Source organism: Schistocerca piceifrons, chromosome 5, assembly GCF_021461385.2.
Source record: "Schistocerca piceifrons isolate TAMUIC-IGC-003096 chromosome 5, iqSchPice1.1, whole genome shotgun sequence".
NCBI lineage: Eukaryota > Metazoa > Arthropoda > Insecta > Orthoptera > Acrididae > Schistocerca > Schistocerca piceifrons.
In genome coordinates, this window is record NC_060142.1 from 271,694,537 (window position 1) to 271,707,009 (window position 12,473).

General features: G+C 41.0%; 1 protein-coding gene across 1 annotated transcript in view; it reads left to right on the forward strand.

Annotated features, from left to right (window-relative positions):
- Positions 1-12,473, forward strand: part of LOC124798294 (scm-like with four MBT domains protein 1) — a 194,800-nt gene that overhangs the window by 145,500 nt on the left and 36,827 nt on the right. The window contains exon 10 of the mRNA XM_047261622.1: positions 3,361-3,654. Coding sequence (XP_047117578.1) covers positions 3,361-3,654 — 294 coding nt within the window. The remainder of the gene's footprint in view (positions 1-3,360; positions 3,655-12,473) is intronic.

Below are 12,473 nucleotides of genomic sequence, written 5' to 3' on the forward strand. Positions count from 1 at the left end.
GCATGCAGCTTTACTGTATGATTACATGATGATGGCGTCCTCTTGGGTAAAATATTCCGGAGGTAAAATAGTCCCCCATTCGGATCTCCGGGCGGGGACTACTCAAGAGGATGTCATTATCAGGAGAAACAAAACTGGCGTTTTACGGATCGGAGCGTGGAATGTCATATCCCTTAATCGGGCAGGTAGGTTAGAAAATTTAAAAAGGGAAATGGATAGGTTGAAGTTAGATATAGTGGGAATTAGTGAAGTTCGGTGGCAGGAGGAACAAGACTTCTGGTCAGGTGACTACAGGGTTATAAACACAAAATCAAATAGGGGTAATGCAGGAGTAGGTTTAATAATGAATAAGAAAATAGGAATGCGGGTAAGCTACTACAAACAGCATAGTGAACGCATTATTGTGGCCAAGATAGATACGAAGCCCACGCCTACTACAGTAGTACAAGTTTATATGCCAACTAGCTCTGCAGATGACGAAGAAATTGAAGAAATGTATGATGAAATAAAAGAAATTATTCAGATTGTGAAGGGAGACGAAAATTTAATAGTCATGGGTGACTGGAATTCGAGTGTAGGAAAAGGGAGAGAAGGAAACCTAGTAGGTGAATATGGATTGGGGGACAGAAATGAAAGAGGAAGCCGCCTGGTCGAATTTTGCACAGAGCACAACATAATCATAACTAACACTTGGTTTAAGAATCATGAAAGAAGGTTGTATACATGGAAGAACCCTGGAGATACTAAAAGGTTTCAGATAGATTATATAATGGTAAGACAGAGATTTAGGAACCAGGTTTTAAATTGTAAGACATTTCCAGGGGCAGATGTGGACTCTGACCACAATCTATTGGTTATGACCTGTAGATTAAAACTGAAGAAACTGCAAAAAGGTGGGAATTTACGGAGATGGGACCTGGATAAACTAAAAGAACCAGAGGTTGTACAGAGATTCAGGGAGAGCATAAGGGAGCAATTGACAGGAATGGGGGAAATAAATACAGTAGAAGAAGAATGGATAGCTTTGAGGGATGAAGTAGTGAAGGCAGCAGAGGATCAAGTTGGTAAAAAGACGAGGGCTAGTAGAAATCCTTGGGTAACAGAAGAAATATTGAATTTAATTGATGAAAGGAGAAAATATAAAAATGCAGTAAGTGAAACAGGCAAAAAGGAATACAAACGTCTCAAAAATGAGATCGACAGGAAGTGCAAAATGGCTAAGCAGGGATGGCTAGAGGACAAATGTAAGGATGTAGAGGCCTATCTCACTAGGGGTAAGATAGATACCGCCTACAGGAAAATTAAAGAGACCTTTGGAGATAAGAGAACGACTTGTATGAATATCAAGAGCTCAGATGGAAACCCAGTTCTAAGCAAAGAAGGGAAAGCAGAAAGGTGGAAGGAGTATATAGAGGGTCTATACAAGGGCGATGTACTTGAGGACAATATTATGGAAATGGAAGAGGATGTAGATGAAGATGAAATGGGAGATACGATACTGCGTGAAGAGTTCGACAGAGCACTGAAAGACCTGAGTCGAAACAAGGCCCCCGGAGTAGACAATATTCCATTGGAACTACTGACGGCCTTGGGAGAGCCAGTCCTGACAAAACTCTACCATCTGGTGAGCAAGATGTATGAAACAGGCGAAATACCCTCAGACTTCAAGAAGAATATAATAATTCCAATCCCAAAGAAAGCAGGTGTTGACAGATGTGAAAATTACCGAACTATCAGCTTAATAAGTCACAGCTGCAAAATACTAACACGAATTCTTTACAGACGAATGGAAAAACTAGTAGAAGCCAACCTCGGGGAAGATCAGTTTGGATTCCGTAGAAACACTGGAACACGTGAGGCAATACTGACCTTACGACTTATCTTAGAAGAAAGATTAAGGAAAGGCAAACCTACGTTTCTAGCATTTGTAGACTTAGAGAAAGCTTTTCACAATGTTGACTGGAATACTCTCTTTCAAATTCTAAAGGTGGCAGGGGTAAAATACAGGGAGCGAAAGGCTATTTACAATTTGTACAGAAACCAGATGGCAGTTATAAGAGTCGAGGGACATGAAAGGGAAGCAGTGGTTGGGAAGGGAGTAAGACAGGGTTGTAGCCTCTCCCCGATGTTGTTCAATCTGTATATTGAGCAAGCAGTAAAGGAAACAAAAGAAAAATTCGGAGTAGGTATTAAAATTCATGGAGAAGAAATAAAAACTTTGAGGTTCGCCGATGACATTGTAATTCTGTCAGAGACAGCAAAGGACTTGCAAGAGCAGTTGAACGGAATGGACAGTGTCTTGAAAGGAGGATATAAGATGAACATCAACAAAAGCAAAACAAGGATAATGGAATGTAGTCTAATTAAGTCGGGTGATGCTGAGGGAATTAGATTAGGAAATGAGACACTTAAAGTAGTAAAGGAGTTTTGCTATTTGGGGAGCAAAATAACTGATGATGGTCGAAGTAGAGAGGATATAAAATGTAGGCTGGCAATGGCAAGGAAAGCGTTTCTGAAGAAGAGAAATTTGTTAACATCCAGTATTGATTTAAGTGTCAGGAAGTCATTTCTGAAAGTATTCGTATGGAGTGTAGCCATGTATGGAAGTGAAACATGGACGATAAATAGTTTGGACAAGAAGAGAATAGAAGCTTTCGAAATGTGGTGCTACAGAAGAATGCTGAAGATTAGATGGGTAGATCACATAACTAATGAAGAAGTATTGAATAGGATTGGGGAGAAGAGAAGTTTGTGGCACAACTTGACCAGAAGAAGGGATCAGTTGGTAGGACATGTTCTGAGGCATCAAGGGATCACCAATTTAGTATTGGAGGGCAGCGTGGAGGGTAAAAATCGTAGAGGGAGACCAAGAGATGAATACACTAAGCAGATTCAGAAGGATGTAGGTTGCAGTAGGTACTGGGAGATGAAAAAGCTTGCACAGGATAGAGTAGCATGGAGAGCTGCATCAAACCAGTCTCAGGACTGAAGACCACAACAAACAAGAGAGACCTACATTCGCTCAGTAGATAGACAGAGATCACTCCTTTAACAATTATCACTGCATTCGTGTAAATATTAAGTAACGACAGTATTACAGAAAGGATAGACACCTGGAACCTCCCCTTCTGGTTCAGCACACAATTTTAATCACCCAAGAGGTTTCAAAAGAGAGCATACGCTGATCCAGAGTGAAAGGTTCATTCTAGAAGTTTAATGTTCATAGATCTTGACTCATTCAACATCTTTGAAACTTCTCGATTGTGTTAAGTGTCCATTAAATACCATGAATAAATGTTTTTCTTTACTTGAATTTTGATCTTTTTAGTATTGTAATTATATTGTCTTTATTGTTTTTAGGTCAGTGGAGGCTAAACCTAGCACTAGTGTTCCTGCTACCAGTTCAGGAAATGGCAGCTCTTGGTGTCCAAAAATATACTTCAATCACAAGTGTTTTTCTGGTCCGTACCTCAGCAAAGGCAAACTGTCAGGCTTGCCAAAATCGGTGGGTCCAGGTCCAGTGACTCTAGTACTAAAAGAAGTTCTTTCCATGGTGATATCGGTAGCCTACAAATCAAGTCGTGTTCTGAAAGAACTGCAATGTGATTCAAAGCAACCACCTCATGGTCATGTTCTTGAGGTACTTAAGGCTAAGTAAGTATTTGCTCAACAAGCCTCAGTTGTAATTTTTTTTATTGTGCTTTTTTTTGGGATAATCATGATACATTGTGGACTAACGTCGCCATCTTTCCTATTTGATGTGGTTGGATTAGAAATATTAATTTAGTGAACCACATTTTTCAGTGCCACCAGAAAGGCTGATGTACAGAAATGATTTGGCAGGCAGGGTAGGCAGCAGTATGTGGTTGCATGCTGATGATGTTGTGTTGTACAGTAAGGTGTCCAAGTTGAGTGACTGCAGGAGGATACAAGATGACTTACACAAAATTTCTAGTTGATGTGATGTAAGGCAGCTAGGTCTAAATGTAGAAAAATGTAAGTTAATGCAGATGAATAGGAAAAACAAACACATAATGTTCAGATATGGCATTAGTTGCATTCTGCTTGACACAATCATGTTGTTTAAATATTTGGGCGTAACGTTGCAAAGCGATATGAAATGGAATGAGGGTGTGAGGATTGTGGTAGGAAAGGCAGATGGTCAACTTCAGTTTATTGGGAGAATTCTAGGAAAGTGTGATTCATCTGGAAAGGAGATCGCATAAAGGACACTAAGCAACCTTTTCTTGACTACTCCTAAAGCGTGTTTGAGATCCATACCAGGTCGGAGCGAAGGAAGACATTGAAGCAATTAAGAGGTGGCCTGCTACATTTGGTACAGGTGGGTTCAAACAATACGCAAGTGTTATGCAGATGCTTTGGGAACTCAAATGGGAATCCCTGGAAGGGAGGCAGCATCCTTTTCAAGGAATGCTATTGAGGAAATTTAGAGAACTGTCATTTCAATCTGATTCTGTTGCCTCCAAAATACATTATGCTTAAGGACCATGAAGATAAAATACAAGAAATCAGGGCTTGTATGGAAGCATGCAGACAGTCGTATTTCCCTCATTCTATTTGCAAGTGGAACAAGAAAGAAAATGACTAGTAGTGGTATGGGAGTACCCTCCGCCATGCGCCGTACTGTGGATTGCGGAGTATTGATGTAGATTTAGATGTAGATATGTGCATGATCAATCCTTTGGTAGATGAACACCCGTAAAATACAAGCACCAAAGAGACTGGTACAGGCATTTGTTTTCAAATACAGAGATATGTAAACAGGCAGAATACGGTGCTGTGGTCAGAAACACCTGTATAAGACAACAAGTGTCAGATGCAGTTGTTAGATCAATTTCTGCTGCTACAATGGCAGATTATCAAGATTTAAGTGAGTTTGAAATGGTTATAGTTGGCACACGAGCGATAGGCCACAGCAACTCCGATGTAGTGATGAAGTGGGGATTTTCCCATACAATCATTTTACGAGTGTACAGTGAACACCAGGAATCTGGTAAGACATTAAATCTCCGACATCGTTGTGGACAGAAAAAGATCCTGCAAGAACGGGACGAATGACAACTGAAGAGAATCGTTCAATGTGACTGAAGTGCAATCCTTCCATAAATTGCTACAGATTTCAATGCTGGGCCATGAACAAGTGTCAGTGTGTGAACCATTCGACAAATCATCATCGTAATGGGCTTTTGGAGTCAAAAGCCCACTCGTGTACCCATGAGAACTACACAACACAAAGCCTTATGCCTTGCCTGGGCCCATCAACACTGACATTGGACTGTTGATGACTGGAAACATGTTGCCCGGTCGGACGAATCTCATTTCGAATCTTATTGAGTGAATGGACATGTACGGATATGGAGACAACCTCATGAATCCATGGACGTTACATGTCAGCAAGGGATTGTTCAAGCTGGTGTAGGCTCTAGAATGGTGTGGGACATGTGCAGTTGGAGTGATATGAGACCCCTGATATATCTAGATATGACTCTGACAGGTGACATGTACGTAAGCATCCTGTCTGACCACTTGCATCCATTCGTGTCCATTGAGCATTCTGATAGATTTGGGCAATTCCAGTGGGACAATCCAACACCCCACACGTCCAAAACTGCTACAGAATGGCTCCAGGAACACTGTTCTGAGTTTAAACTTCCACTGGCCACCAAACTCATCATACATCAACCTTATTGAGCATATCTGGGATGCCTTGTAACATGCTGTTCAGATGAGCTCCGCCCTCTCATTCTCTTACAGATTTATGGACAGCCCTGCAGGATTTGTGATGTCACTTCCCTACAGCACTACCTCAGGCATTAGTCAAGTCCATACCACGTCGTGTTGCGGCATTTCTGCGAGCTCGCGGGAGTCCTACACGATACTAGGCAGGTGTACCGGTTTCTTTTGCTCTTCAGTGTATTTATTAAAGCAGTTGCAGTGTGAAGGAAATCTGTTGACAAACATATGGGGCACAGTGATGATAAACTCCAAAAATATTTTGCTTGCCACAAAGTAATCTCTTCAAACTGAACAGATAGTGGTTAATTATAGAAAATTTGACTGAAGAATTAAATTTAGAATTTGGATTTTCATTACACAGCTTGTTTGAATTAATCACCAATTAAAGTATTAAAAAGTAATTATATTAGTGAATCTTAAAGAAAACATTACTCCTCCTCATCTGTTCCAAGGTAGAGATTTAAGAGGTGTTGGATTCTTTTCTTTGATAATCTGTTACAGTATCATAAAACATCATAAATGAAGTCAATAGATTTCCCTATATTTTATTTCACTCACCTAATTGTAGTTTTCCTCAACTTATATGCAACAATTTATAACTTTTCTATGATGTAATTCCTACAATCTTTGACTGTTATCATATCAGATGCCTTCCCAGAATTGCTAACAACTATCACTGACAAATATGAAGAGAGACTCAAGTAGTAAACACTAAAATCCATAGCTGTTGGTTGGGTTATGCACAGAATTTAATCGAGCATTGGCATTTAGAACGGGCGCTGATGACTACGATGTTGAGCGTCATACAAAGCAACATCATCATTGTCATTCAGAAATTCATCCATGTGATGCACTTTGTCCTCGATTTTGCTTTTTGAGAGGTCTCCAGACTGTAGATTATTCTCTGCCCCCTCCTGGGTGTCTGTGAATGTCTTTTAGCAATTGTCCACAAAGCTTGCTGCAACATTGAGAATATCCCAGTTGCAGATTTTCTCAACCTCACACAAAATTTGATAGTATCTTGTTGCTCTTTCAAATGCTGCATTGTCAACACAAAAGGGATCCAGTTTTTTGCTTATCTTGGGTTTAAAAAAAAAAACTAGCGGGAGAAGATAGTGATTTGGGTCTGTTGCGTTATGTTAGGACCGATCTGCAAGTACTTATGAGTAGATATGTAATGGTTGATCAACAGATCTGTAATTGTGTTGTGCTTTACTGCATTGTTTTCATTACTTATGGGTGTGATTTTTAAAACTGTATATTTTATTTGGGAAAGTTTCATTTGTGGGTTTAACCAAAAGAGTGAACTGATTCCTCTTTATTTAATATGCACACATTGGAGCATATTCAAGAATTGAGAGCATAAATGGCAATGATTTAAGTAATCAAATTAGCAAAATGGTTTGTGACTTAAATAATCGAATTAGTGAGTTGTGTAATGAGCTGAACATTAAAATAGAAACACAAATAATACTAGGGGTCGGACAACTGTGCAGAAACCTGTATAGAGGGGGGTTTCAAACAATTGAAAGTACAAATGGACACAGAGAACGTGTGTGTGTGTGTGGTGTGTGTGTGTGTGTGTGTGTGTTGATTGAGGTATTGGTTAACAAGAACCAAGATTCTTTCGGTGGGAACACAGAACCAGCCACAGGGGGTGTCCTAGATTCTTAGGTATATGAATGTTGGAAAATATGTTGAAGGTGAGTGTGCAGGAAGTAGTTGGGATGAGTAGGGAGATGGATTTGGAGGTGAGATCCTGGAATTGGCCTAAGGATTTAAGTAGGGATTGGAGGGTACGCTGAACTTCTGGAATGGAATTGAGGAGGAAACTCTGTGCTTATGTGGACATTGAGAAGGACCAGCATAATCATGTAATGGATGTACTGGTTTCATGATTGAAAGAATACACTCTACCAACCAATCAGAAATTAAATATGATGATGTGAGTGAATAATTTTAAACGGGTTAACTTCGTTCAAACTGGATGACCTTGTATATCTGACAAGAAAGTCTACTCTGTTCGAGCACCCATTTGAACCCTATGGAATCAGTATCTGTGCATTATAGGAGCCATAAATTTTAAAGTTAAATGATTTGAAGAGGAAAGGTAACAATTCACCAATAATAGTTATAGTTGATAAATTTTTTTGTCTGGGTTTGTGACTGAATGGTCAGTATGTAAAACTACCAACATTTCAGTCACTGTTGCAAGGACCTTCTTCAGAGTGTTTTTGTTTACTCATCCCAGAAAATTTTTGTTGACAATTCAGTAATAAGTTGATGTGCTGAGTGTCAACAGGCAAATAAAGAACACTGAGAATATTTGGCTTTAGGACAAATCCTACTTCAAACAAACAAGTAAAACACACACGCGCGCGCGCGCACACACACACACACACACACACACACACACACACACACACACACACATATGTATATATATGCATGTACATTTATGTAGTCCCAGCTGTCACTGCAGCTTGATTGAGGTGAGATGTTGTGATGGATGGAGTGGACGAGGGGAGAAAGGGATCGGTGAGCACGGTCTACATCAGTTCAGAAATGTGTCCTTACCTTGAGCTAAAATCCAATCTGACAACCGGTTCTGTAAGTGCTCCGTAGACCATGACATAACCCACCCCCCTCCTCCCCCAAACACACACACCCACACACACACACACACACACACACACACACACACACACACACACACACACACCGGGGTCCTTACTATGCTGCCTAGATCATGAAATCCCCCCCTTTTCCACACACACACACACCCACACACACACACACAACAGTGGTCTAAGTATAAACATACTTTCTGTGTGGATGCTACCCTTCCTTTCACAATGATCTTTAAATTCACTGATTCTACCAATCTCTTTCCCTCACCAACTTCATACTTGAGAAACAAATCCCCACTGCACAGGCATTCCTGAACCATCTCTGTTCCCTTCATAAGATACTGTTATTGCAGAACCCCACCTACCTACTCCCTACCTCACAAATTGCCTTCCAACATTTGGAAGAGCACACCAGACACCATCTCCAAAAGTTTTCCATTTAGTGACATCCTACTCTTGCCTCAAAACACCACTGCCCATCTATACATATCGTCTTAAGTCCCCTTGCCAAAAACTCGTAGCACCCTGACCCTGCCTTACTGACCTTGCATGTGTAATGCACGACACACACACACACACACACACACACACGCACGCACACACGCACACGGCCACAGTCACCATTGTCACCAGACAAGAAGATCTTATGCCCAGAGAAGACAGCAGCCATATGTGTGTATTGGGAGGGGGGGATGCCTGCGTTTGTTTCATGCATATGAGAATGTGTGTGCTTTTTATTGCGTCTACATCTGATAAAGGACTTACTCTGATTCTTAATAATATGTAGCCGTCTTTTTGAATGTGCCTACCTGCTACTTAATGCATCCTCTGCTTGATGAGTAACAATGTATCTTTTACATATTTATGTTGTTCCAACCTATTTTTTCATTGTTTGTTTATGGTATAATAAATAAAGCTCTGCAATACTATAGTACTTTGACAATGATCATATCGATGTACATTCTGCTACAGAGTGAAAATTTCATTGTGGATAAATCCCGCAGGCTGTGGCTAAGCCATGTCACCACACTATCCTTTCTTCCAGGAGTGCTAGTTCTGGGAGTTTTGCAGGAGAGCTTCTATTAAGTTTGAAAGGTAGGAGACGAGGTACTGGCAGAAGTAAAGCTGTGAGGACAGATCACGAGTCATGCTTGGGTGCTCAGTTGGTAGAGCACTTGCCTGTGAAAGACAAAGGTCATTGTCTTTGGGTGCTGGCACCCAACTGTGATAATATTAGATGTAAGCAGAAGTCTGTTGCAGTGTCTGATGGAGGTAAGGAGGTGGCATGGGGTGGGGAGGGGGATTAATAGCAGGATAGAGGTGGCAGCATGTTGGGGCAGGATAGTGCTATATTGCTTCTAGGTGCTGTATCAGAAGGCTTTGCTGGGGGCAGAGGGGGAGAGACTTAGAGAAGGGTAAAAGGCTAGTACATGCATGGTTAGGTAGTAGGCATGTGTAATGCTGGAGTGGGAGCAGGGAAAGGGATAGGTGGATGGAGGACAGGGTCTAGTGAAGGTTGAGGCTAGGAGTGTTACACGCACGAAGGATATGTTCTATGGATAGTTCTCACAAGTGCAGTTCAAAAAAGCTGGTATTGATAGGAAGAATCCAAATGGCACACACTGTGAAGCAGTCATTGAAGTGAAGTACTTCATGTTGGGTGACATTTCTGCAATTGGGTGGTCCAGCTGTCTCATGACCACAGTTTGGCAGTGGCCATTTATGTGGATAGACTGGTTGTTAGTTGTCACGCCCATGTAGAAAGTGACACAGTGGTCACAGCTTAGTTGATAGATCACATGGCTGCCTTCACATGTGGCCCTGCCTTTGATGGGTAGGAGATGCCTGTGACAGGACTGGAGAAGGTGGTAGTGGAAGGATGTATGGCGCAGGTCTTGCATTTAGGTCTATTGGAGAGATATGAACCATGAGGCAAGGGTTCTGGGAGAGGGGATGGAGTAGGAATGGACTAGGATATTGCGTAGGTTCTGTGGATGACAGAATACTGTTGTGAGACAGATGGAGAGGGTATTACTCTTTCTCCCTTTCTGCCCCTCTCCCATCCCCCTTCCAGAATAGCCTCTTGACACTGCCTCTAGCAGCCCTATCCTGTCTCCGAACATTTTCACAGGCAGCAGCTGCACCTTCCCCTCCCCCCCTCTCCCCTCCCCCCTACTCTCCCTTCTATTATTCCCCATCTCTTGCTATTCCTGCCCCTCCCCACCCCATGCCACCTCATTGTCCCTACCATCTACTCCATCAGATTGCTGCCCATGTCAGATGCAGTCATAGTCGGGTCCCAATACCTAGATACGGTGACTGTGTTTGCTTGTGTGATTATTCAGTATATGTAAATATTTTTCCACTGCATGTAAATATTTTTCCACTACATTTCACAATGGTAAACTTTATTTCTCTGGAGTTAATGCCGAGTCTAGCATGAAAACAAGTTCCATCAGGCATGTAGTTTTGTATGTAGTAACAACTTATATTTTCAAAATCGAAAATCTGGAAGTACCTGCATCTACTATTATTACAGATGTGCCAACTCTCCCGATTTAAGCAGGAGACTCCCGATTTAAGTGGGAGACTCCCGATTTTTCCTTCTTCCTCCCGATCTCCCGACAGTGAAGACCGAACTCCTGATTTTCAGGGCAGTTTCAATACTTTCCTTACTATTTGAAAATCCTGCGCCTTCGATATATTGGTGGATGACAAGGTATGGCTGCTACTTGTCTATGTTAACGTGATATAGTGGTGCAGTGGCTGTTGGGAGCGGTAGTAGGCGTAGCTCGCGCTTTGTATCTACAAGGAAGTAAGGAACTTATCATTGGCAGCGTTCAGAGACAAATGAATATCTTCCAACTAGTGCCAATTTCCTCTGCTTCTGGTAGCACCAGCGCAATCGTAAAGTTATTGTGGACAAGGAGTAGTCGATAGTTGTTCCAAGTGAAGTGATTAGCATTGTTGTGTCTAAAAGGCAATGTTGCCAAGTTACAGGATTTCCCCCTAAATTTAGGGGGAATTAAGCTGCCTAGGGGGAAGTTAGAGAGATAAATGTTTCAGGGGGAAAAATATTTAGGGTTACTACCCTCCCCTCCACACCCCTCCGCTCGACAATTTCATTCTTGACTCCCTTTTACTGCCCCACTAGCCCGTTTGCTTACCCGATGTGTGATAAATTATTTAGGGGAATTTGAAGTGCAATATAGGGAGAAATGGTGTGCGAGGGTTGCCATCACTGCTACATGACCATCGTCTAGAACATAGGATCATTTTGTTCTCAGTTCTGTTGCACAATTTGTGTATTCAGTAGTAGTTGTTGGCTGCGTATCTTGGAGGTGTTGATTATTTTTCGTGCAGAATGGCAAAGAACTATGATGCAGTATTCTGATTTGAGCAGAAATTTAGTTCAGAGTTTTTGAAGAAGGCTAAGTCAGCTACGGGTGTGCTGAATAAGTAACTACCGTAATCAGACAAATTCAAACTGATAAACTATTCAGATTATTTGCTAAGCCTAACATGTACATCCTGTATAAAATTGATTTAAATTTGGGAAAGATGTCTTACGGATAAAAGATACCATGCAAATATGGGTTGCATTATGAAATGAAAACGTGTGATCATTTAACAGTGATTTATTCATGCAAAAACTGTGCTAATGTCAAAACAGAAATCTAAATATACATTAATTTGTTTCCTCGGATCGTAATTTCGAACTGTAGTTCTCTCGAGAGTGCTTCATTTGAATGTGTGTGAATCCAAAGAAACCTGCAGAGCTCATCATTCATATTGTTTAGCATGTTGAATGATAAATTATACAGTCTGAAGGCTCAGGTATGTCAATTATTTAGTATTTACATGTAAATAATAAAGCAAAAGTAATTGAATTGTTAGTTATTGAATTATTGCAACTTTAATCATCAGGGATGTGTTGTAATTCGCAATAGTACACCGTTAAAATTCTCCTGATTTTTCACTTTTGAAAGTTGGCATGTCTGTTATTATTATTATTATTATTAGTAGTAGTATTGCTACTACTACTGCTACTACTACAACCACCACCACCACCACCACAACCACAGC